Genomic DNA, 27,184 nt, shown 5'->3' on the forward strand with positions numbered 1-27,184 from the left:
GAGCTGGTCTTGTGGTTGCAAGCATGACTTGTCTCCTTAGCTAAGCAGAGTCCGCCCTGGTTGCAACAAATGGGAGACTAGAAGTGTGAGCACTCCAAGATATTCCCCTCAGGAGGGGAAGGAGCTGCTCTGGGAAGAGCAGAAGGTTTCATGTTCCCTCCCTGGCAGCATCTCCAAGATAGGGCCAAGAGAGATTCCTGCCTGCAACCATGGAGAAGACGTTGCCAGTCTGTGTAGACAATACTGAGCAAGATGGACCTATGGTCTCACTCAGTATATAGCAGCTTCCTATGTTGCTATGTTTAATAGAGTCTACAGAAGAAGCAGTCTGGGAGTACAAATATGAATACGACGGATATTGACATACCGCTTTTCAGCCCAAGTTCCCAAAGCAGTTTACATAGATACAAATAAATAAATAAAATTACTCCCTGGTTGCAAAAGGGCTCACAATCTTTAAAAGAAACCTAGGACAGACGCCAGCAACAGCCACTGGAGGGAAGCTGTGCTGGGGATGGATAGGGCCAGTTGCTCTCCTCCTGCCAAATAAAGAGAACCACCACTTTTAAAATGGGCTTCTTTGCCCAGTTAGCAGACTAAGAAAGGCGGAGCAATAGGCCCTGAGAATTCTATTTATTTATTTATTTACTATTTCTATCCCGCTCTTCCTCCAAGGAGCCCGGAGCGGTATACTACATACTTAGGTTTCTCCTCACAACAACCCTGTGAAGTAGGTTAGGCTGAGAGAGAGGTGACTGGCCCAGAGTCACCCAGCTAGTGTCATAGCTGAATGGGGATTTGAACTCGGGTCTCCCCAGTCCTAGTCCAGCACTCTAACCACTACACCATGCTGGCTCTATCAGTCTACCAGTCAAAGAAAGCCAGATTAGAGAGAGAAACAAGAGGGGGAAATAAAGAGGAAGACCTTTCCTCACTGTCACTACTCCTAATGCCCGAGTCAATGCTCTTGGGAGTTCCATCTGTTGGAGATGCAGCTCCTGACGGCATTGACTCTTAGCACCAGCAGCCTCATTGACCACTTGGGGTCTTAGAGTTAGAGACAGCCAGTAAGGGCACTCTCTCTCTGACCTTTCTTTCTCTTCTCTGATTCCCCTTTGTTAGACTGCGAGTCTCAGGTTTCATTCTCTCCCCTGGAGAGAGAGACTTCCTTCTTCTCCCTTCCCCTCTTCCTATATGTAGCTAGCAGCCAGGCATGTAGGCCTGATCTATTTCCCGGATGGATTTCCAAAATAAACTATTTTATTTAGAACTTAGAACAATTAATTAGCAGTGCTCTCCTTACCTGGGCATTTCTGCTGCAGCTGGGTATTCGGTTCCTATGAGTTATTTCCCTGCCAACTTTATTCCCTGCCAAGTCTATTGATTTGTGCCCATGAGCATCCTTGCAGCAGCGTTCTGGACCAGCTGACACTTCTAAACCATCTTCAAGGGCAGCCCCATGTAAAGCACGTTGCAATAATGTAAGGTAATTGCAATAATGTAGAGCCTTTTGGAAGGGCGGTATAAATTTGTTAAATAATAAATAAATAAATAAATAAATAAATAAATAATTTATCAGTTACTGGAACAATAATGTTTGGGAAATCTAGAATCTTACACATTGGGCAGGTTCACACATAATGCAGCACCTCCCGTTTGCGTGCAGGTTCCAAGATTGAGTGTGTTGTGCGAATTCACCAGTCTCGGGATATTGGAACTTACACTGGAAGCAGAGGCAGCATGTGCTCAAGGGCTGTGGCACCACAAGCCAACCTGAGGTGTCCCGTTATGTGTGAGCTCAGCCAGCGTTTTCACCACTGTAGTATTTACATTTATGTTTTTGTACACATTATAAAACTGGTCATTTGTACCTTTTTTGGAAATACTTTGCAAATAAAGGCAGAAAAGGCTGCCTCTGCTGAATCTAACACATTTAGTTTTATTTATTTATTTATTTATTTATTTATTTATTTATTTATTTATTTAACACATGTGTATACCACCCAAAACGCAAGTCTCTGGGTGATTTACAACAAAACAATAAAAACAGATAAAAAGATTAAAACATTACAACAATTAAAATGTAAAATGTTAAAACTATTAAAAACACAATTAAAACAATATCTAATTAAAAGCCTAGGTGAACAAATGTGTTTTGACTGCCTTTTTAAAAGTTGTAAGAGATGAGGAGGCTCTTCTTTCAGCAGGAAGCATATTCCAAAGCCTTGGGCTGCAACGGAGAAGGCTCGTCCCTGAGTAGCCACCAGACGAACCGGTGGCAACTGCAGAGGAACCTCTCCTGATGATCTCAATGGGCAGTGTGGTTCATAGCAAAGAAGGCATTCTCTTAAGTAAACAGGGCCCGAGCTGTTTAGGGCTTGTAAAGTTATGCACATTGGGACGAAAAACCTCAACTTCAAGTATATGCTGATGGGATCCCAGCTGTCGGTGACGGACCAGGAGGGATCTTGGGGTTGTCTTGGGGTTGTGGTGGACAGCTCGTTGAAAGTGTCGACTCAATGTGCGGCAGCTGTGAAAAAGGCAAATTCCATGCTAGGGATCATTAGAAAGGGGATTGAAAATAAAACGGCTAATATTATAATATTATATTTATTATTTATTATAAAAAAGGACATTGTTGAACTGGAGAAGGTACAGAAGAGGGCAACCAAGATGATCAGGGGCCTAGAGCACCTTTTTTATGAGGCAAGACTACAACACCTGGGGCTTTTTAGTTTAGAAAAAAGAAGCAACCAGTATAGATCTTTTAAGATAGGAGTGATATGGTCCCTCCTTGATGACCCAGAGACCAACCTGGCTGCCGCATTCTGGACCAACTGCAGTTTCCGGACTACGTACAAAGGCAGCCCCACATAGAGCGCATTGCAGTAGTCCAGTCTGGAGGTGACCAGCAGATGTACTACTGTTCTGAGGTCATTCACATGCTTCTTCTTTTTCCTGCAGAGCCACACAGAAAAGGCTTGCATGGGCCCATTGCTAGGATTGCAAGGTTCGATGACCTCGCCAAACCCCGGACATACACTTTTGATGTGCGTAATCCATATAAGATTTCCAAGGCTGCTCTTGAATACGTCGCCAGCCCTCGCATTCTTGAAATAAGCCGTCCGGCAAGAGTGAGAGCGAAAGTGGCTCCTCATTGATGTTGACCAACTTGGGAAACTGATTAAAGTGCCTTGCACCCCTTCAGAGCACTAATTTGAGGGTGATATTTCAACCATTTGGAATGCTTCTTCGCTGGTGGTCTGGTTGGTTAGGTGGAACTTGGGGCCTGCTGCATCTCTGGGTGGAGGGAATAGATTTTACCACAACTTTGATACTGGGCTAGGTTTACGCATAATACAGAACCTACTTGCAAAGTCAGTAACTGACTTGTCTGTGACTATCTGAACCCACGCCAAGGTCACGCTGATAGCAGGGGCGTAGCTAGGGGAGAGAGGGCCTGTGTCCGCCCATCTCCCCAGTGGGCCCTCGGTGTGAGGGAGATAATGAAGAAAATAGGGAGGGGTGGAGCTGGGGAGCCCTCAGGAACTAGGGGGCCCGGGTTCTTTGAACAAAAGAACAAAGTTTGGACATTGTATGCTTACCAGAGACACATATTAGAAAACAAGATAGAAAATATTTGGTTAATAAGGCCTTGGGACAAGAATTTGTTTCCTCTGATAAGAAAAAAAAAAGAGGGGTAGTGTTTTATGTGAAACAACAACTTGAACCCAAGTTGATTTTTAAAGATGAAGAAGGCAGGATGCTAGCTTTGGAAATTTTAGTGTCCGGAATCAAAACGGTGATAATTGGAATTTACGCACCCAATGAAAAAAAAGTAGAATTCTATAATTATCTAGAACATAAGATGGCTGAGTTATTGAATGCTAATTTGGTTTTACTGGGAGATTTTAATGGAGTTGTCTCTACATCCTTGGATAGAAAATCTGATACTGTATGTCTGAAAGGAACCTACAAGGCAAGTTACCTAAAGCTTTTTTTGATTTAGCAGAACATATGGATCTTTATGACTTGTGGAGAATCAAAAACTCAAATGCAAAGGAATATACTTATTTCTCTGAAAGATATACATCTCATTCAAGGATAGATATGGTCTGGACATCCAAATCTATTACGCCATGTATAAAAAGAATGGATATCTTGCCCAGAACCTTCTCAGATCATAATGCAATTTGCTTTACATGGAAAAAGAATGGAACGGTTTCCTTTCGCTGGAGACTGAATGAACACTTGCTGAAAAAAACGGATGTTGTGGAGAAAGCCAAAAGGAAGTCAAAGGACTATTTTGAACTGAATTTAAACCAAGGAATAGATAACAAAATAGTTTGGGATGCAGGAAAAGCGGTTATGAGAGGTTATTTTATACAACAAAATGCATACTTTAAAAAACAAAGGGGACTGAAAAAAGAGGCATTCTTGATGGAGATTTCTAAAAAAGAAAGAGAACTTTTATGGGCCAAGGATAAGAAGATTAAGTCATTAAAATGCTTCAGCAACAGCTCTCTATGTTAGTATTCAATGAAGTTGAACAGAACTTAAAATATGCGAAGCAAAAGTCATTTGAATTTGCAAACAAACCAGGCAAGTTGTTGGCTTGGAAAATTAGAACTGAGAAAAAGAATAAGTATATATCCAAGATACTAACAAAAAATGGGCTTTCCTATGATGAAAGGGAAATAAAAAGGGAATTCTTTAGATACTATTCTGAATTATGTAAAGGAAACAAAGTAGAAGATATAAAAATCAACAAATTTCTCAAAACACAAAATATTCCAAAACTTTCTAAGGAACATATAGAAATTATGAATGCACCGATATCAATAATGGAAATAATAGAAGTAATAAATCAAAGCAAGGCTAATAAGGCGCCAGGGCCCGACGGGCTACCGGCTTCGTACTACAAATCATTTAAAGATCAAATATTACAGCCTTTGCAATGGATGATGAATGATATTTCGCAAAGTGGGATTATGCCGGAGTCTTGGAAGTACGCCAATATGGCAGTAATTCCAAAACCGGATCAAGATTTAACGCAAGTCAAGAACTACAGGCCAATCTCCCTCTTAAACAATGACTACAAACTTTTTGCCGCCATTTTGGCAAGGAGAATGAAGGTTATATTAAGACTTTTTATTTATGAAGATCAAGCAGGTTTTTTGCCAAAACGGCAATTAAGAGATAATGTGAGAACAGTTTTGAATGTATTGGAGTATTACGAAAAACACAATGATAAACAGATAGCTATGATTTTTCTGGACACAGAGAAAGCTTTTGATAATGTCTCCTGGCAGTTTATGTGGAGGCTATTAGATGTAATGGGAGTTGGTAACAATTTCATTAGGGCTATCAAGACAATCTATTCAGAGCAATATGCTAAAATTATTATAAATGGGGAACTATCAGACAATTGTAAAATACAAAAAGGAACTAGACAAGGATGTCCACTTTCCCCATTACTTTTTATATTAGTACTGGAAGTGCTTTGTAGAAATATTAGAGAAGATGATCAAATACAAGGCCCAAAAATTGGGAAACAGGAGTATAAACTAAGAGCCTTTGCGGATGATGTAGTGTTTTTTCTAGAAAATCCATTAGAGAAGATCGGAAGACTCTTGGAAAAAATACAACAATTTGGCCCACTGGCTGGGTTTTATATAAATAAGACTAAAACGAAGGTGTTGACAAAAAATATGGATCAGAAATCTAAGGATAGATTTTTTGAAATAAGTAAACTGAAAGTGGAGAAGAAAATTAAATACTTGGGCGTCTGGTTGACAAACAAAAATGCTTTGTTGTTTTTAAATAATTATATTAAAATATGGAATACAGTAAAAACTGACTTGCAAAGATGGTCTAGAATGAACTTATTTTTAATGGGAAGAATTTCAGTTATGAAAATAAATGTTTTACCTAAAATGCTGTTTCTTTTCCAGACTGTTCCTATAATTAATATTTTAACTTGTTTTAAGCAATGGCAAAAGGTCATAACCAAATTCGTTTGGCAAGGGAAAAGACCAAGAATTAATTTTAAAAATTTAACAGATGCTAAAGAAAGAGGTGGTCTTACCCTGCCAGACTTAAGGTTGTATTTTGATGCTGTTTGTTTGACGTGGTTAAAAGAATGGATAACATTAAGAAATCCTATAATACTTGATCTGGAAGGATTTGATAGAAGGTTTGGATGGCATTCATATTTGTGGTATGATAAAAGTAAAGTACATAAAGATTTCCTTAATCACTATGTAAGAAGAAGTCTAATGAGAGTGTGGGTAAAATATAAAAAATGGTTGGAACCTAAACTATCCCCGATTGAAGCTTTAGCACGTAAAGAGATAAATATGCAACTGGAATGGGGTACCTATAGGGATTTGTTATGTTTCCAAGAAAAGGGCTGTAAATAAAAAAAACCTAATTGAAGTACAAAATTTGGTTAGTAATTGGTTTCAGTATCATCAGTTAAATGAAGTTTATAAGAAGGATCTTAAAGTTGGATTTGAGGATCAAATGTCGAGATTTGAGAAGGAGCTGTGTTAAAATGATGAAAAATTAGTTTCTAAGATGTATAGGCTGTTGCTTTTGGAGGAGAGATGAAGTGGTTAAAACGACTATGATAAAATGGGCTCAAGATGTGGGTCATAATATAGATATGGCAGCTTGGGAAAAATTATGGAAAATGGATTTAAAGTTCACTGCATGTTATACTTTAAAAGAAAATTATTATAAGATGATGTACAGGTGGTATTTGACACCTAAAAAATTAGCACTAATGTATAAAAATGTTTCAAACAAATGTTGGAAATGTGGACACTGTGAAGGAACTTTTTTCCATATGTGGTGGTCCTGTAGGAAGGCAAAGGCTTTTTGGGACATGATATATAATGAGTTAAAGAAAAAAATTTAAATGACATTTCCTAAGAGACCAGAATCCTCCCTGCTGGGAATAACGCAAGAAAAGTTTTCCACAAGAAATTTAACATTCTTTATGTATGCAACCACGGCGGCCAGAATAGTATATGCGCAGAAATGGAAGGATAATGAATTGCCCTCAACAGAAGATTGGTTGATACAAATTTTGGAATATGCTGATGGCAAAACTTACAGTACTGATAAGAGATCAAAACTTGGAATGTTTTAAAGAAGATTGGAAACCATTCTTATTATACCTAAAGAACTATTTTTCTAACATTGATTTTTCAACAGGGTTTGAAATTTAGTAATATTAGCAGGTTGAGTAGAGTAAAATCGAGTTTGTAAGGTATAGGATATATGTTTTGAATTACTATAGCAATGGTTGAATTGTATAGTTAGTGATTCGCGCGGATTGGTGAGCGGGAAGTCAACATTTGTTTAATTGGATGTAACGAGATTGTTAAGATATTGCAAAATCAATAAAAAAATTTAAAAGCAAAAAAAAAAAAATTATAGCTATAGCCCTGGCTGAGAATGACCTGGTGTTCCCTGTAACAGGGGTTCCCATCATGCTCAGCTGCAATGGCCTTTGGTGGGGATTATGGAAGTTGTAATCAAACAACATCTGGGAATCCCTGCTTCAGAGAACACTGGTAGGAATCTGAGGTTCACGCAGCGCCACAAACCTAGATGGGCCCTCAACTGCTGCTTGCCCTGTGGTGTATGTTATGTCTGAATCCATTCTCTTCATGAACCTCTGGTTTGTTTCAGGCGAACCTCGCCCTCTTTGCCATAGGGGCCAGAGGCTGCGAGGTGGCACAAGGCAGGCTGGAAAAGCATCCAAGGCCTCTCTGGGAGGCTTGACAAGGCGCTGTACTTCTGGCTCAGTTCAACTACTTTCAACAAACCAAGATATGTGACTGTCTGCAGTGCCAGCTTCAGGTTCCCTCCATATCTCAGGCTGAGGGGACCTCGGGTTCTGCATCACGTATGAACCTGGCCACTGCATTTTAGAAAGCAAGGAAGGGCTTACTTTGCTCTTAATTAATTAAAGCAGTTCAGGACAGGAGAGTAGCCCCACTCTCCTTCAGATACTAGCCATAGGTTCTACAGGGGTATTTTGTATTGATTGATTGATTGACCGCCTGACTTCCTTAGACTCGAGGTGGTTTACATAAATTAAAACAACAACAACAAAAACAAAAGAAGAAGGGGGGGGGAGAAGGAAAAAAGAAAGAAAAGGGGGAAAGAAAAAGAACCCCACCCACCCACACACACATGTGAAAAACCCCACGTACCTCCCTTGGGCCTGGAGCTCTGAGAAGACCCACCTGAGATGACCTCACAGGACGGGGCAAAGTTGGATGGGAGATTTCCTCTTGGCCTTTTAGGCTTCCATCTCCCTCCTGTATTTGTGGTCCTCTGACCACCTGCGCCACGGCGGCAGTGTTTGGCTGGAAGTATTTGTGCGACTGACAGAGGAATTAGCCTGAGTGGGGTATTTATTTCAGGTGAGTGACTCAGCTTGTGGGAGGGGTCACATTCCTGAGGAGAGTCAGTTTACCGGCTGATCTTGAATACAAGGCTCAGACCAGAGGAGATTTGCACCCAGGAGTTTTGAGAACAGGAGTTTGCAAACAGATATCAAAGGAGTTTTGCAGGAGTTTAGTGAGAGAATGGCGGGGAACTCTGTAGGAAGGCACACAAGTGGCCCCCTTCATCAGAGAGGAGACACCCAGTGCAAGAATAAAGTGAGTACTACCTGACTTTTGTAATTTTCTTGGACGACAATGCTTAAAACCTTTAAATGGCTGACAACTGCACCCAGTACATAGCTTCAGGTGAACAAGCCCTATATTCTCTAAAGCCAATCAAACTAGTTATGAAGGTAGAATGCCAGCAAAGTGGGACAGGGGGTGCTTCCCAGTGTATTGCACAGAGTGTTGCATATATGGCTATCTGCCTGAGGGGCAGAAGTCGTGGGTTCTTGCTCGTTGCAAAGAGCTCTTGGCTCTCAGGGAACAGGTTCGTTCCCTCGAAGCCAAGGAGGGTGACCTGGAGAAGCTCAGGGAGGCAGAGAGGTGTATGGACAAGACCCTCAGGGATGTGACAGATAGAGGCATCCCTCTCCCAGGCTGACAGCGCTTCTGCTGTCATGGAAAGTGAAGGTCTCAGGGAAGGAGGACATCAGTCTGAGGAAGAGGGAAACACTCCCTTAGCAGAGATCCCTTCCTTGGGTGATGCACCTATATCCTCTCAGACAGAGGTTACTCCTCCAGGGGCTGGGGGCCTCTCAGTATTATTATTGTTGTTGTTTACACAGTCAGACAGGTGTTATTGACTGGTTTGTTTTATCCAGACATCGAGTCCTTCCCAAGGACCTGGGATGGCTAAATTTTATTAATAGTATTTATTGTTGCTGTTTTTATTATAGATATTGTAGCAGAATATAGGCTGTTCCCAGTAACGTTGCTTTTTGTAATTGGCTGATGGTGATTTCTGTGGCTCCTATGGTGTTGAGGTGCTCTTCAAGGTCTTTTGGAACTGCACCCAGGGCACCAATTACCACTGGGATTATTTTGGTCTTTTTCTGCCACAGCCTTTCAGTTTCAATTTGTAGATCTTTGTATTTTGTGATTTTTTCTATTTCTTTTTCTTCTATTCTGCTATCCCCTGGTATTGCTATGTCGATTATTTTAACTTGTTTTTCTTTCTTCTCAACTACAGTTATATCTGGTGTATGTATGGCAGATGTTTGTCTGTTTGTAGTCGGAAGTCCCATAATATTTTTGCATCTTCATTTTATACCACTTTTTCAATTTTATGGTCCCACCAATTTTTGGTTTCAGGTAGCTTGTATTTTTTGCAGATGTTCCAGTGTATCTTCCTTGCTACCTTGTCATGCCTTTGTTTGTAGTCAGTCTGTGCAATCTTTTTACAACAGCTGATTAGGTGGCCCACTGTTTCATCTGCTTCTTTACAAAAGCGGCACTTGCTTTTTGTTGTGGATTTTTCGACTTTGGCTCTTATTGCATTTGTTCTTAGTGCCTGTTCTTGCACAGCCAGTATTAAACCCTCTGTTTCTTTCTTCAAGTTACCATTCTTAATCCATTGCCAGGTCTTGGTGATCTGATTTTCCACTTATATTGTGCAAATATTGACCATGCAAAGGCTTATTTTTCCATTTTTCTGCTCGGTTCTTGACTGGTTCTTTCTTGTAGGCCTGCTTTCTTTCATTGGTGTTGAATAGTTTCTCGTTCTTGACCATTTGAAGTGCATCTTCTTCACTGTCCTTGATATATTCTTCAAGGCCTCTTTTCTCCTCCTCTACTGTTTGATGGACTTGCAGCATTCCTCTTCCACCTGAGCTGCGAGGGAGGTATAGCCTATCGACATCACTGCGGGGGTGCAGAGCATGATTGATGGTCATGATTTTCCTGGTCTTACGATCCAGCGTTTCTAGCTCTGCCTGGGTCCAGTCTATTATTCCTGCAGTGTATCTGATAACAGGTATAGCCCAGGTGTTTATGGCTTGTATGGTGTTCCCACCATTGAGTTTGGACTTGAGGATTTTTCTAACTCTCCTGATGTATTCACTTTCCATTTTTCTTTTAATTTCAGTGTGTGCAATGTTATCAGCCTGGAGAATGCCCAAGTATTTGTAAGGTTCTTTCTCTTCTAGGTTCTTGATCTTGCTTCCATTGGGCAGTTCTATTCCTTCCTTCTGTGTTTGTTATTTTCCCTCTGCTCATTATTAATGCAGCACACTTGTCTAGTCCAAACTCCATTGCTATATCGCTACTGAATATACGGACAGTGTTAAGCAGTGATTCGATTTCTGACTGGGACTTTCCATACAACTTCAGATCGTCCATGTACAGCAGATGGTTGATTTTACTTGATGTTTTAGATGTTTGCTATCCGAGGCCTGTTTTGTTTAGTATTTGTGAAAGTGGGGTCATGGCGATTACAAACAACAGAGGGGATAGTGAGTCCCCTTGGAAAATGCCTCTTCTAATGCTAACCTGTCCAAGTGTCTTGCCATTGATTGTTAACTGTGTACTCCACATGCTCATTGCTTTTTTAATAAATATCTGAAGGTTTTTGCTGACACCAGTTGTTTCTAAACATCTTAGTATCCATGTGTGAGGCAATGAATGAAAGGCGTTCTTGTAGTCAATCCATGCAACACTTAGATTGGTTTTTCTTCTCTTGCAGTTTTCTAAAATCATTTTGTCAATCAGCAGCTGGTCTTTAGTGCCTCTGGTGTTTGGGCAATTTCCCTTCTGTTCAACTGGAAGCTGTTTGTTAGGTAATAAGTGTTGCATCACTTCATCTGCTATTATTCCAGTTAATAATTTGAACATGGTTGGAAGGCAGGTTATCAGTCTATAATTACTTGGAACTACACCTTTTGCTGGGTCTTTCATGATGAGATGAGTTTTCCCAGTTGTTAGCCATTGTTCAATATCACCTCCTTGCAAAATGTGATTGAACTGTTTTGATAGTTGTTTATGAAGGCTTGTTAGGTGTTTAAGCCAAAAGCCATGCAGTGCATCGTTGCCTGGAGCAGTCCAATTTTTAATTTTCTTTTCTCTTTCACTTATTAATTCTGGTGTTATCATTAGATCTTGCATTTTGACCTCTTTCATCCAGCCTGCTTTTTTATTATAATCTATTGGATTGTCCCATAATTTCCCCCAGAATTGCACTGTTTCTTCTTTATTTGGTGTTTCTAAGTTTCTTGCAGTTTCTCCTATGCTTTGGTAGAAATGTCTCTGATTCGACTGAAATTGGAGATTCTGCCTGTGCTGTGTAATTCTGGCTTCATATCTGCTAATCTTCTTTGACACTGCTGTTATTTGCTGCTTTATTATTTCCAGGACATCTCTAATTTTCCTTGAATCTAGGTGGTATTTCTGGATCATATACTGTTTGGTGTTTTCATTCTTCAGCTTCTTGTCTTTCATATCTTTCAATTTACTAGCATCTGATCTGAGCCTGGAGATTTTATTTTCTAATCTAATCTTCCATTTAGGTGATATACTGCTTTCTTTTTTGATAGGTCCACTGATCTTATATCCGAGCTCTTGTGTTGTTATTATTGCTGCACTGTACATTAGTTGGTTTGTTTCTTGCAAATTATTGGTTGTTATCTCTGCAAGTGCAGCATTGACATCTTTTAATGCCTGAGCAAGTTGTTTTTTGGCAACTGTTTTTAGAGCTGGAAGTCGAACCCTGGTGGTTGTTTAGTTCATGAGCTCAGTTATTTTTTGCTTTAGTTCTTGTTGCTTTTCTGTTAAACGGCATTTGGGTTTTTGAGGTGAAGGCAAAGGGGAGGTTGCCTGGTTTTGGTTTTGAAACAGTTCAGCAACAGTGGCATCCTCGATTTCCAACACCTCCTCCACCTGCGCCTGAGCAACTTCTTCAGTTGGTGGTAATTCTTCTTCCATATCTTGAGCCTGTTTTGCTCTTTGCAGTTCTTCCAGCTCAACTCCTGTGAATACTTCATTTCTTATTATGTATCTTCTCTGGTCTGCTAGCTTTTGTTCTGTTATTTCTGTGTCTGGATTCTTCTCTTTCCAAATTTGGTACATTCTTTTAAAATAACCTCTTCTAGTTGGACTAGACTTGTAATAGCAGATCATTATTTCCTTGTTGGCATTTTTTGTATATTTTTTCCGGTTAAGCGACGTTTCTTCCAGTAACTTTGCTGTCTTCAGCCCTGGTTGCTCAACTGAAGATCCTGAGTCCTGTTGCCCACTTGCCACCAGATGTCCAGGGACTATAGCACCTGGCGTGGTCCTTGTTGACCCGGGTGACGACCGATCCGGTATAGATTTATTAAAGTTACATCTCACCATATTGTTGATGGGAGAGGCACTCTTTGTCTGGCTCCTCTGGTGAGACCTGTCCAGTATGGTTGGACCTCTGACATAGCTCTCACCTTCCTCAGAGCACGCAAGCCCCACAACCACGCCAAGGTAGTGCCTCACTGGGGGATGATGATGATGATGATGATTAATTCGATTTCTATACCACCCTTCCAAAAATGGCTCAGGGCAGTAGTGCGTGATTCGATCGTTAGGGGCATAGAGAGATGAGTCTGTGATCTTCATGTAGACCACACGGTGACTTGCCTGCCTTGTGTGAAGGTTGCAGTCATCACGCTGCATCTAGGTAGGCAGTGCTGGAGAGGAGTCAGCTGTCATGGTGCACGTTGGCACCAATGATGTTGGGAAATGCAGTCGGGAGGCCCTGGAAGTCAAATTTACGCTGCTAGGTAGCATACTGAAGTCCAGGATCCCCAGGGTAGCATTCTCTGAAGTGCTACCTGTTCCATGCACAGGGACAGTGAGACAGGCCGAGCTGAGGGGTCCCAGTGTGTGGATGAGATGGTGGTGCCAGAAGGAGGGGTTTAGATTTGTTAGGCACTGGGATACATTTTGGGGGAAGCAAAGCTGGCACAAAAGGTGCGGGCTTCACTTGAACCAAGATGGAATCAGACTGCTGACACTTAAAATCATGAAGGTCACAGAGCTGCTTTTAAAATGATGCCTGGGGGATTGCCGACAGAAACTGGGTGGTATTAGGTTTGGCCAGCAAAACCCCCTAAAGCAGTGTTTCTCAACCACCGGTCCCTGGACCGCTGCCGGTCCCCGAAGGCTTGAGTGCCGGTCCCTGACTGGGAGTCAACCCCCCCCAACTGAAATCAAGGCACTCACTTCCTCAATTTTGCACATGGCACGGAAGAGGAAGAGTATCACGGAGGCATGGAACCCTTCTTGTGCCTTGTCTCCATGTGCTGCTGAGATCTTCCTACAGCTATCTTATTCCCTATCTTTACAGCTTCAAACTGTATGCGGTGCGGGGGCATGGAGGAAAAAGTATGGCAGTGGGCGCCACTTGAAGGGCTGCTGGTTCTTGCATGCTCATTATTTGCAGCCAAAGGTTGGTTGATTGAAACCCAGCTGCCTGTTGTGGTCGAGGCGCCTTGAGAGGGAACACTGTTTCCCTTTTGCATCAGTGGGGCTTGCTTGTATGTTGTTTTCATTGGCCCCATGTAGCTTTTGAATTTTTCTAATGGCCCAACATACCCTCTCCACTGAGTAATCAGAAGCACCTCCACCCCCACCCCACACATACTGAAGACATACTGGAGACAAATTTGTTCACCCAGGCTTTTAGATTCAGGGGTTCTCAACCTTGGGTACCCAGACGTTGGTGGACTTCTACTCCCATAATCCCCAGCCATAATGGCCAAATGCCATTGTTGTTGGGGGTTATGGGAGTTTAACTGAGGGACCCAAGGTTAAGAACCCCTAATATTCCATGTTTGCAAAAGATTCCAAATTTAATTATTTTAATGCTTATATTATTTTCATTCTAAACTGCCCAGAGATGCATGTTTGGGGCAGTATAGAAGTCTGATAGATAGATAGATAGATAGATAGACAGACTTGAAACCAACCCCTTTACTAACTGCTGGTCCGGGAAACTGCGCATGAAGAATGTAGTGGTCCTTGAAACTCTGCACGAAGAATTTAGCGGTCCTTGACTCCAAAAAGTTTGAGAAACACTGCCCTAAAGTGCCATGGTGCACACGTTTCGGATAAACCAGAAGGAGACAGAGTAGAGCCAGGAGTTGAGCAGAAGGAAACACAGGACAACTTGCCAAATAGGTCCAATGATGGTAAGGGGGATAGCACACGCCAACACCAGGTGAGGGACCCGGCGTATAGGTGTCTATATACCAATGCCAGAAGCCTCCGAGTGAGGATGGCTGAGCTGGAGAGCTTGGTTACTAATGAAAACATAGATATAGTGGGTGTAACTGAAACCTGGTGGAATGGTGATAACCAGTGGGACATGGTTATTCCTGGATATAAACTCTGCAGAAGGGACAGGGAGGGGAGGATTGGGGGAGGAGTGGCACTGTATATCAAAGAAGGGATAGATTCCAATAAGCTAGAAAACCTAGGTGGACCGGAGTCCTCCACAGAATCATTATGGGTAACATTACGAGGACTAAAAGGAAATGTGTTACTAGGGATGTGATATCGCCCTTTGGACCAAAATGCTGAGAGTAACCTGGAGTTGGAGAAGCAAGTAAGAGAGGTGTCAAATTTAATCATGGTTATGGAAGGGTTTGACCTTCCAGAAGGGTTACATAAGTATTTATGAACTAGCATGAAAAGGAAAGATCGTGACATAAAATTCCATACAATTAGTAGTAGTTTATTACATGTTTGGGACAAATATACGAACAGGATAAGTCCGGAATTATCGCCTTTGGCATCTATCCTAAACTTTTTTTTTTTCATGGAGAGGAAAACTCTAGAAATTTTGCCTACTGGAGAGAGAGCGCATACAATCTGCAAAGTTTAACTACAGGAAAAACAAAAATGAAATCCATCCAGACTCTTGCTTCAGAGTAGTTCAATGAGCCCTCATGGTTTCTGAGGGACCTCATGGTCACCTGAGGGACCGCCTGCTCCCAAGGGTTGCTGCCCGCTTGACAAGGTCATCTGTGGGGGCTCTGCTCCGGAGGCCGACAATGAGAGAGGCTCAGTTGTCGTGCACGCAGGACAGGGCCTTCTCTGTTGCTGCCCCCAGACTTTGGAATGCTCTCCCAGTGGCCATTCGTTCCTCAGACTCCACCACAGTTTTTTGAAAGCTTGTTAAATCTTGGCTTTTTATCCAGGCCTTTACATGAGTGTTTCTATTGCTGCTTCTGTGTGTTTTTACCCGCGTACAGTTTTTATGTTTGTATTTTATATTTTAAATTAGATCTGTTTCATATTTTTAATTGTCATTTTTATTGCATTTTTTAACTTTTGTAAACCACCTTGGAATTGTTTTTAATGAAAGGCAGTATATAAATTTAACAATAAATAAATAAATAAAATCTACAAATTAGCACTATAGTGGAGAAAGAAATACAGAGACAAGGTAGCAAACTAAGAGACTTAACAGAATTAACAGAATTTGAAGTATTAATTACTAAAAATACCAATCATTTACTGGGACTGATATATAAGTTGCTATTGAAATAACTGTATGATCAAGTGGATGCAAAATTTAAACAGAACAATAGATATGCAACAATGGGAATACCAATGGAAGGTGAACATTAAATTTACAGCAAATAGCATTTTAAGGGGAAATTGGTACAAAATGTACTTTAGATGGTATATTACTTTAACGATGACTGCAAAGGTGGACAGTAATTACTCTGGAGATTGTTGGAAGTGTAAGAACCATGCAGGGACATTTTATCATATTGGGTGGACATGTAGCAAAGTGCAACAATTCGGTGGGGGGGGGATTACCGTAAGATGCAAGAAATTTTAAACATAAATTTTCCTTACTCTCCAGCCGCTTTTTTGTTAAACTTGACTAAATCCTATATTCCTACTAAGTATTCTGAGCTGTTTTTGTATATGATTACTGCAGCCAGGATCTTATATGCGGATAAATGGAGACAACAAATAACCCCGATAAGTGTTTATTAAAATGATGGGAATATGCCTCTATGGCCAAGGTTACTGCTTATTTACGGAATACTACAGATGAAACATTTATTTCTACTTGGGAGCCATTTCATAATTTACAATTTAGCACAGGGTCAACACCCTCTTCCAAGATTTGGTTTTTCTTTCTAAAATACATAAAATACATGTTTTTGTTGTTGTTTCTTTTATTTTCTAATAATTCTTGGCAAGGGTGGATTTGTGTGGGTGGGTGTTTCTTTGGGAGGTGGACCTCCTGATTGATGTATGTAATCATGAGATGTCTGCTAATTGTAAAATTACTTTTATTTTCTTCCTCTTCCTCTTCTATTGTTTCTTGTTTATTCCTGTTATTCTGTTGAAAAACAATAAAAAGATATTTTTTTAAAGAGAGAGAGGTGTCAAAGAGAGACAGGGCAGTAATAATGGGTGACTTCAACTATCCACACATAGACTGGGTAAATTCACATTCAGGTAATGAAAGAGAGGCCAAATTTCTAGACATGCTAAATGACTGTGCCTAATCATGGAACCAAACAGAGAAATGGCGACCTTGGACTTAATCCTGAGTGGTACCCAGGACCTGGTGCAAGATGTCAGAGGTGCAGAACCATACTACTGTGTGATGCAATTCTGCATAAATGCAAGTGGAGAATTGTCAAGGAAGTCCTACACAGATGCATTGGATTTCAGAAGAGGAAATTTCTCAAAAATGAGGGGACTAGTAAAAAGGAAGTTGAAAGAGAAAGTCAGGAGGGTCAAATCATTCCAGAAAGTATGGGACTTATCAGGGGCGTATCAAGGTTGGAGTGGGCCCCGAGACAAGATTTTAAAATGTGCCCCCCGCTCACTGAAGCTCAGCTCATGAAGTAAAAAAATCTTAAATGAGGCTGAATAGTGGTAACAAAAAGCATTATATATATATATAAACCTATGTGCCACAATAGAACATCATCCTAAATTATTTTTTTAAAGGTTTTGTAAATTGTGGACAATGCAAGTCATTTAATGTTACTAGAGAAAGACATGCTGTTCTGGTAGCTCCAGGTCTTAACACTCACATCAATTTTGGAGGATGAATACAACTGAAGGAAGCCCGGGTGGTTGCATGGCTGGAGGAGTCAGTCATGTGACTTGCCTCTGGGGGGGCCCCTCCAAGGCAGTGGGCCCCCAGACAACTGTCTCCCCTTGCCCTATTATAGTTACGGCCCTGGGACTTATTTAAAACCACAATACTAGAAGCTCAGTTGGAATTTATACCAAGAAGGAGGAAAGGCACCACCAAGTTCAGGAGGACGCCAGCATGGCTAAGAAGCAGAATCAGGGAAGCTAAAAAAAGGAAGAAGACTTCCTTCAGAAAATGGAAGTCAGGCCCAAATGAAGAAAACAGAAAGGAAAATAAACTCTGGCCAAAAAAAAACAAAAAACAACAACAACAAGACAATAAAGGATGCAAAAAGAGAGTTTGAGGAGCATATATCTAGAAGTGCCATGGGGAATAACAAAAAAATTCTTTAAATTTATCAAAAGTAGAAAACATGCCAGGGAGGAAACTGGCCCCTTAGATGATGAGGGCATGAAAGAATTAAGGAGGATAAGGAGATTGCAGAGAAGCTGAATGAGTTCTTTGCATCTGTTTTCACAGTGGCCATATACTGACCATATACCCTCATCAGAACTGAGACAGGCCTTCTCTGTAGGGCTCCTGGGCTGTGGAATGCACTCCTGGCAGAAATCCATTGAAAAACACTGAGGCTATTCACACGATGGGAGAAAATCGGGCTAGCGGAGGTTAGCCCAATTTTCTCCCATCGTGAGAACCACCGGGCTCGGCTGCGAGCCTGGTGGTTCCTATGCGGGAAACCCGCTAAACTACCCCTGCCTTTAAACTGGGTTTGCGGAGTGAGCGCACCACTAACCCAGTTTTTTAAATCATGTGTTGCCGCGGTGCAGCTCCATGCCACGGCAACTCATGAGTAGAAACACACACACACACCCAACCAGGAGGCTGAAAAGCAGCCTCTTGGCTCGGGGTTCTGCGCAGGGCATGCTGGAGCTTCCGGGGGCCACACAGCCCCGATCCTCCCAACCCCCACCGGCTCCGTAACGGAGCCAGCAGTCGTGTGGGTGGCCGCTTCGGCCACCCGGAACAGACAGCCTGCTCATGTGCGCTAACCCTCCCCAGGCGGCTCCCACTGATCGTGGGAACCGCCTCTATGGATTTCTGCCAGGAATGCATTCCGTAGCCCAGGAGCAGCTACAGAGAAGGCCTGCCGCTGAGTCGCCACCAGACGACTGAATTCATAGTCGGCTTTCAGGAGAGCCCTTAAGACCTGTCTGTTTGGCCTGGCCTTCCAGCGTTTTAAAACTGTTTTTAAACTGTAAAGCTTTGGCCTGGTTTTCCAGGGTTTCAAAAATTGTTTTAGATGTTTTAATAATGGTTTTATGTTTTTATAGTTTTTGATTTTAACAGTTAATTGATTTTAGTTTTATTTTAATGTAAACCGCCCTGAGCCATTTTTGGAAGGACAGTATAGAAATCAAATCGATCATCAAATAAATAACAAACAAATAGTTGGACTACAACTTCCATCATCCCCAGCCACACTGGCCTTTTTGGCGGAAGATAGGAGTTGTAGTCCACCTGGGGACTCAAGTTTGTGAACTCCTCCTGGGATATATGAGAGATTCCAAGATACAATGGTAGCATTTGAAACAAAATGTAGGCTCTGCTTGGGTTCTTCTTAGTTGGCTTTTGTCTTGTTTCAGCGTAAAAGTAACCTTTCAATATAGGCTTAGCTGAAGGATTTACTGCTTGGGAAGACTTTTTAATTCAGAGAAAAGGACATTGTGGGAGAGGCAGAGGCGTAACTATAGGGGGGGCAGGGGGGGCACGTGCCCCGGGCGCCATCTTTTCTGGTCATGTGGGGGGCGCCGCCATGACAATTTATTTTTATTTTTATTTTTTATTTTTTGTTAATACAAATGTTTCCTGCTCAGTGCAGCAGCGCTGCAGCAGTCAAGGGAGCGCGTCGGCACCCCCTCCACGAGCGGTCCCTTCCGCGCCGCCCGCGCGCCCCCCCCCCCATTGCTTTGCTGGCACCTGGCGGCCAGTCAGTGGCCTGGCTTGGAGGCGGCGGCGGGCGCTTGTGAGGAAAAACCTAAGTATAATGTAGTATGTTGGGGGGGCGGTGGGGGCGTGCGGGGGTGGGCGCCATTTCAGTGCTTGCCCCGGGCGCCGTTTTCCCTAGTTACGCCTCTGGGGAGAGGACAGCATTCCTCCAAGAACTGTCATCTGGCCCTTCCCCTTTGTGAAAAAACAAGCCCTCCTCTATTGCCTTTGTCATCAGGCTGCAGCGCTGCAAGGCCCCTTCATAGGCCTGAGGAGGACCAAGTACCTTCTGGACCCTCCCCTCTGACAACATCCTCTCCCTCAACATAAACCAAATGAAAACCTTAAAACAATTTAAAACCACAGTCAGGTTAAAAACCTTGGGTGGGGGAAAAATGAGTCTTTAGGGACTTTTAAAAAGTTGTCAGAGATGGGGAGGCTCTTATTTCAGCAGGGAGCGCGTTCCAGAGTCTCAGGGAAGCGACAGAGAAGGCCCGTCCCTGAGTAACCACCAGATGAGCTGGGGGCAACTGCGGACGAACCTCTCCAGGTGATCTCAATGGGCAATGGGGCTCATGGCAAAGAAGACGTTCTCTTAAAGGGCCTAAGTTGTTTATGGCTTTGTAGGTTATTACCAGTATCCCCCTCACCCTGGAAACCTATTGGATAGCCAGTGTCGTTCTTTTAGTATAGGAGTAATATGGTCTCTCTGAGATGACCCAGAGACCAACCTGGCTGCAGCATTCTGTACCAACTGCATTTTCCGGACTACTTAGAAAGGCAGCCCCACATGGAGTGCATTGCAGTAGTCAAGTCTGGAGGTTACCAGCAGATGTACCACAATTCTGAAGTCATTTATCTCAAGAAATGGTGCAACTAGTGTATCAGCTGAAGCTGAGAGAAAGCACCCTTAGCCGCCATCTGAACTTGGGACACCAGGGATTGGTTTGGATCCAGAAGCACTCCCAAATGGCATACCTGTTCCTTTTGGGGAAGTGTGACCCCACCCAGACCTGACAGATCAAAATTGTCTACTGAGTTCTGACCCCACACAATAAGTACCTCCATTTTATTTGGATCCAGTCTCAGTTTGTTATGCCTCATCCAGCCCATCACTGCCTCCAGGCAGGCATTTAGGGAAGTTATACCTTCTCCTGACGATGCTGATATGGAAAAATAGATTTGGGTGTCATCAGCATACTGATGACACCCTGCACCAAATCTCCTGATGATCTCTCCCAGCGGTTTCATGTAGATGTTAACAAGCATTGGAGACAGTATAGAGCCCTGGGGCACGCCGTATAACAGTTCACGTTTTGAAGAACAGTCTCCAAGGGAAGATCTGGAATCTGATAGTATCAACCACAGCCACTCGGCCTCCCCACCCACGTCATAAGAACCACCCTGCTGGATCAAGCCCAAGCTCAAGGCCTATCTAGTCCAGCATCCTGTTTTGCACAGGGGAGCCCACAGGCAAGAGGTATGTGCATGCCCTCTCTCCTGCTGTTGCTCCCCTGCAACTGGATTGAGAGGCATTGTGCCTCTGAGTCTGGAGGTGGTGCACAGCCACCAGACTAGTATCCATTGATAGACCTGTCCACCATGAATTTGTCTAAGCCCCTTTTAAAGCCATCCAAGCTGGTGGCCATCAGCACATCCCATGGCAAAGAACTGCATAGATTGTGCATAATTAATGTGCAAAAGTACTTCTACTTGTCAGTCCTAAATTTCCCAACCTTCAGTTTAATGGGGTGACCCCTGGTTCTAGTGCTGTGAGAGAGGGAGAAAAATTTCTCTCTGTCCACCCACTCCACGCATAATTGTATACACTTCGATCATGTCTCCACTTAGTCGCCTCTTTTCCAAGGTAAAGAGCGCCAGATGCTGTAGCCTAGCCTCATAAGGAAGGTGCTCCAGGCCCCTGATCATTTTGGTTGCCCTTTTCTGCACCTTTTCCAGTTCTACAATATCCTTCTTAAGATATGGTGACCAAAGCTGTACACAGTACTCCATATGTAGCCACACCATAGATTTGTATAAGGGCATTATAATATTAGCATTTCCCCCAAATCCCCTTTGTAATGACTCCCAGCATGGAATTAGCCTTCTTCACAGCTGCCGCACACTGAGTCGACACTTTCAATGAGCTATCCACCACGACCCCAAGATCTGATTAGTCACCAACAGCTCAGATCCCATTAGCGTATATGTGAAGTTGATGTTTTTTGCCCCAATGTGCATCACTTTACACTTGCTTACAATGAACAGCATTTGCCATTTTGTTACCCACTCCTCCAGTTTGGAGAGATCTTTTTGCAGCTCCTCACAATCTGTTGTGGATTTCACTACCCTAAGTAGTTTAGTGTCATCTGCAAATTTGGCCACTTCGCTGCTTACCCCAATTTCTAGATCATTTGTGAACAAGTTAAAGAGCACTAGTCCTATACCAATCCCTGGGGACCCCCACTTCCTTCCTACCTCCATTGTGAGAACTGTCCATTTATTCATACTGTTTCCGGTTCTTCAACCAATTACCAATCCACACATAAACCTGTCCCCTTATTCCATGACTGCTAAGTTTACTCAAGAGCCTTTGGTGGGGATTCTGGAACTTTGGCAAAAGCTTTTTAGAAGTTCAAGCTTTTTAGAAGTTCTACATCAAGTGGATCACATTTATCCAACTGGATCACCTTCATCCTCTCACCTGCTCCTCAACAGAGTACCCTGGAGAGAGAAGCTGGGATCAAATTGGGCCACCATCCTCCCCCAACCAAATCTGTGTGATACATACCAGATTGGCCCCTTCATCCATAATCAGGTCATGAATGACTTCTGACTCATTCTGGACTGACCTGGCATTACAAAGGAGCAAGGTGAAGGCAGCTCTGTGGATAGTTTGCACTGCTCCCCAAGGTCAAAGAGCTGGCAGGACAGCTGGAAGGGGAAACAGCTATTAGGTTTCTGATTTCCCTTCCCCTATAACGGCCTGCTAACCTGCCAACATTATTTTTTCTATTCTCAAGCACCACTGAAATAGTTGTCCCACAGTCAATGTACACCTCCCCATCTCCAGATAAGCCTAGACACATTATAGACTAACTTCACCCAAGACTCAACAACAAATGCTCACTCAACTGCTGCTTCGGCTTTTAAAACAGCCACAGAATATACTCTGCCCCAGCCCTCAGACCCAAACTGAAGGCTGAGCACCAATGGCTGGCACCCTTTGGTGACAACCTACCAGCGGTCGCATCTTTGGCCATGCCTCCAGCACATCCTCCCTCCTTAGAAACTCCGCCCCAGAAACCCAGAATTTCTCCTCTCATGAGAGACACCAAGACAGGGCTGATGCAACCAATGCCCACAGGTATAGACTACCAGGCAGTCAAAAGAAGGTCACTACACCAACGAAGGCAGCAAAGCAAAAGCTGAGCATAGAGCTGTCCCTCTGGCTATCCAGCCCAGGGCAGGTGTGGGTGGGAGACCACAATAAATCTCCCCGTCCAGGCTGGGGAGATGTGTTAGCAAAGTTCAAGCTTCTTAACTTCCCCCTCCAGTCTCACTGGGGTGAGAAATTACGGGGTGACTCATCCCCTTGTAGTTTGTACCTGCTGGCCTCTGGCAGTTCAGGGACTTAAGAGAGGTTGCTGTGTTGCCAATGAAAAAAAGAACAAACATACAAAATACTACCTCCGCTTCCCTCCCCATAGCCTCCCATCTCTTTTATCTTTATGTCCCATGTTTTGCTCTCTCTTTTCCAACATAATGTCCCAGGGCAAAATGTGAAAGTACCTAACACAGAAACTGTGCTGAAACTAAGCCAGGTTGGGGCCTGGTCAGTGTCTGGATAAGAGACTGCTGGGATGGGGGGATGACCCTCCCCCCCTTTTTTTACAGGATTTGCACTCCTTCTCATCTCCATCTCTCTTACATCTTAGTACCCACATGTCTCCCATTTTTCATGATGGAAAGCATCTTCAAGGATAAAATTGTAAAGCACATAGAAGAACAGGCCCTGCTGGGAGAAAACCAGCATGGCTTCTGCAAAGGTAAATCTTACCGCACCAAATTTTTAGAGTTCTTTGAGGGTGTCAACAGGTGTGTGGATCAAGGTGATCCAGTTGACATAGTATATCTGAATTTCCAAAACACTTTCGAAAAAGTTCCTCATCAAAGACTCCTGAGAAAACTTAGCAGTTATGGGATAAGGGGACAAGTACATGTGTGGATTGCTAACTGGTTGAAAGACAGGAAACAGAGGGTAGGTATAAATGGAGAGTTTTCACAATGGAGGGAAGTAAGAAGTGAGGTCTCCCAAGGACATTTACAGGGACAGATGCTTTTTAATTTATTCATAAATGATCTAGAAGTTGGGGTAAGCAGCGAGGTGGCCAAATTTGCAGATGATACAAAATTCTTTTGGGTAGTGAAATCCAAAACGGATTGTGAGGAGCTCCAAAAGGATCTCTCCAAACTGGGGGAGTGGGCGACAAAGTATCAAATGCAGTTCAATGTTGGCAAGTGTAAAGTGATGCACATTGGGATGAATAACCCCAACTTCAAGTATATGCTGATGGGATCCGAGCTGTCGGGGACTGACCAGGAGAGGGATCTTGGGGTCATGGTGGACAGCTCGTTGAAAGTGTCGACTCAATGTGCGGCAGCTGTGAAAAAGGCCAGTTCCATGCTAGGGATTATTAGGAAGGGGATTGAAAATAAAACGGCTAATATTATAATGCCTTTATACAAAACGATGGTACGGCCACACCTGGAGTACTGCGTACAATTCTGGTCACCACATCTGAAAAAGGACATTGTAGAACTGGAAAAGGTGCAGAAAAGGGCAATCAAGATGATCAGGGGCCTAGAGCACTTTTCTTATGTGGCAAGGCTACAACACCTGGGGCTTTTTAGTTTAGAAAAAAGAAGACTGCGGAGAGACATGATAGAGATCTATAAAATCATGCATGGTGTGGAGAAAGTGGATAGAGAGAAATGTTTCTCCCTCTCCCATAACCCTAGAACCAGGGGTCATCCCATGAAATTGATTGCCAGGAAATCTAGGACCAACAAACGGAAGTATTTTTCCACACAACGCATAATCCACTTGTGGAATTCTCTGCCACAAGATGTGGTGAAAGCCAACAACCTGGATGGCTTTAAGAAGGGTTTGGATAACTTCATGGAGGAGAGGTCCATCAATGGCTACAAGTTGGAGGGCTGTGGGCCACCTCCAGCCTCAAAGGCAGGATGCCTCTGAGTACCAGTTGCAGGGGAGTCACAGCAGGAGAGAGGGCATGCCCTCAACTCCTGCTGTAGGCTTCCAGCAGCATCTTGTGGGCCACTGTGTGAAACAGGATGCTGGACTAGATGGGTCTTGGGCCTGATCCAGCAGGGCTGTTCTTATGTTCTTATCCTCTAGACTCACCATTATCTTCTCCCCTCTTTTTAGCTTCTCTTCCCTCTACTACACCTTCATTACCTTTCATTTATTCCTCTTTTTTACTGTTTCTTGGAATCATTTACTTCAGTTTCCCGCAAATTTTCGTTTAGTCCTCATCCTCCATAGTCATGTCCCATGTTACTTCTCTTCCCACTCACCCAGACTTGCTCTACCCCACCTTGTTCCTCAGCTGTCCTGTTTCTCCCCTTTACCCTTCACCTCATTGAAATGGACAGCTCATTGAAAGTGTCAACTCAATGTGTGGCAGCTATGAAAAAGGCCAATTCCATGTTTGAAAGCATTAGGAAGGGGACTGAAAATAAAACTGCTAATATTATAATGCACTTATACTATGGTGTGGCCACATTTGGAGTACTGCTTACAGTTCTGGTCACCATATCTTTAGGAGGACCTTGTACAACTGGAAAAGGTGCAGAAGAGGACAACCAAGATGATCAGGGGCCTAGATCACCTTCATTACGAGGCAAGGCTACAACACCTAGGGCTTTTTAGTTTATAAAAAAGACAACCGATGGGAGCAAAGCGATCTATAAAATCACGCATGATGTGGAGAAAGTGGATAAAAATTTGCATCGCTCTCACATAACACTAGAACCAGAGGTCAACCCATGAAATTGATTGCCAAGAAGTTGAGGACCAACACAAGATAGTACTCCACATAATGCATAATTAACCTATGGAATTCTCTGCCACAAGATGTGGTGACAGCCGACAGCCAATAGCCTGGATAGCTATAAGAGGAGTTTAGATAAATTCATGCAGGATAGGTCTATCAATGGCTACTACTCTGGGGGCTATAGGCCATCTCCAGCCTCAGAGGGAAGATGCCTCTAAATCTAGCTGCAGGGGAGCAACAGCAGGAGAGAGGGCATGCCCTCAGCACTTTCCTGTGGGCTTCCCAGAGGCATCTGGTGGGCCACTGTGTGAAATAGGGTGGTGAACTAGAGGGGACTTCTTAGGCCTGATCCAGCAGGGCTGTTCTTATGTTCTTACCTCTCCCATCTCGCTCATTGTACCTCAGCTTTCCCCATGTCTCTCATCTCCCCCATTTTATTTCAGCAATCCTCACTCACCCATTTTGCTCTTTACCCTCCACCTCCCACCTCATATCCCATTTTTTGCCTCAGCTTTCCTACATTTCTACCACTTCCCTCATCTACCACCTTCATCTACCACTTCCCTCATCTACCACTTCCCTCATCTCCTATTTTTACCTCAGCATCTCTCATTTGCTCCTATTTCTCCCCTTTTACCTTCCCAACACCCTCATCTCCCCACATTTCACCTCAGCTCACCTCTCCTGCCTCAGTTTCTCTCATGTCGCTACATTTATTTGATAAATAAATTTCTCCTTTCTCCTCACCTGCCCCCATTTCTCCCTTCATGTCGCCACATTTACCTCAGCTCTCCTCACCTGGCTCCCATCTCCCCACATTTTACCTCAGCCCTCCTCAGCTGCCCGTTTCTCTCATCCCCCCACATTTTACCTCAGCTCTCCTCACCCGTCCCCCATTTCCCCACATTTTACCTCAGCTCTCCCCCATTTCTCCCCTCATGTTGCCAGATTTTACTTTAGCCCTCCTCACCTGCCCATTTCTCTCATCTCCCCACATTTTACTTCAGCCCTCCTCACCTGCCCATTTCTCTCATCTCCCCACATTTTACTTCAGCCCTCCTCACCTGCCCATTTCTCTCATCTCCCCACATTTTACCTCAGCCCTCCTCACCTGTCCCCCATTTCCCTACATCTTACCTCAGCCCTCCTCACCTGCCAATTTCTCTCCTCCCCACATTTTACCTCAGCCCCCTTCACCTGTCTCCCATCTCCCCACATTTTACCTCAGCTCCCCCTCATGTCACCACATTACACCTCAGCTCCCCTCACTCTCCCCCCATTTCTCCCCTCATCGCCTCACTTTTCACCTCATCTCTCATCATTCTCCCCTTTATCCCTCCACATTTCACTCCATCGCTCTTCACCTTTTCTCTGCACCCCTCTCATCCCCCCACATGCTACCTCAGCTTTTCTCACCGACCCCACCACCCCATCCCTTCCTCGCCCCCACATCTCTCTCTCTCTCTCTCATCTGCCCTCCCTGCTCCCCCCGTTTGCCCTCTCCCTCTGCGCTCCTTCCCCTCCCCCCTCCATCGCTGTGCATAGCGGCC

The 27,184-nt window shown here is 43.4% G+C and overlaps 1 protein-coding gene and 1 long non-coding RNA gene across 5 annotated transcripts in view; one reads left to right on the top strand and one right to left on the bottom strand.

Annotated features, from left to right (window-relative positions):
* Positions 1-3,445, top strand: part of THEG (theg spermatid protein) — a 22,793-nt gene extending 19,348 nt beyond the window's left edge. For 2 of the 3 annotated variants that reach the window (XM_053295084.1, XM_053295083.1), the window contains exon 7: positions 2,965-3,432. In XM_053295084.1, the coding sequence (XP_053151059.1) occupies positions 2,965-3,161 (197 nt within the window). In that variant the 3' untranslated portion in view covers positions 3,162-3,432. Of the gene's footprint in view, positions 1-2,964 lie in introns of all 3 variants that reach the window. The other variant, XM_053295086.1, reaches the window with a different exon arrangement.
* On the bottom strand, positions 1,854-27,059 carry LOC128344603 (uncharacterized). Of its 2 annotated transcripts, none has more exons than XR_008315945.1 (3): positions 26,012-27,059; positions 20,617-20,717; positions 1,854-2,530 (listed from the first exon to the last, which is right to left on the bottom strand). It is a non-coding gene; the product is annotated as an uncharacterized LOC128344603 (long non-coding RNA). The 2 variants fall into 2 exon arrangements; XR_008315944.1 differs by lacking the exon at positions 1,854-2,530 and adding an exon at positions 16,363-16,797.
* Between the last annotated feature and the right edge of the window lie 125 nt (positions 27,060-27,184).

This window comes from Hemicordylus capensis, chromosome 2, assembly GCF_027244095.1.
Source record: "Hemicordylus capensis ecotype Gifberg chromosome 2, rHemCap1.1.pri, whole genome shotgun sequence".
In the NCBI taxonomy this organism is placed as follows: Eukaryota; Metazoa; Chordata; class Lepidosauria; order Squamata; family Cordylidae; genus Hemicordylus; species Hemicordylus capensis.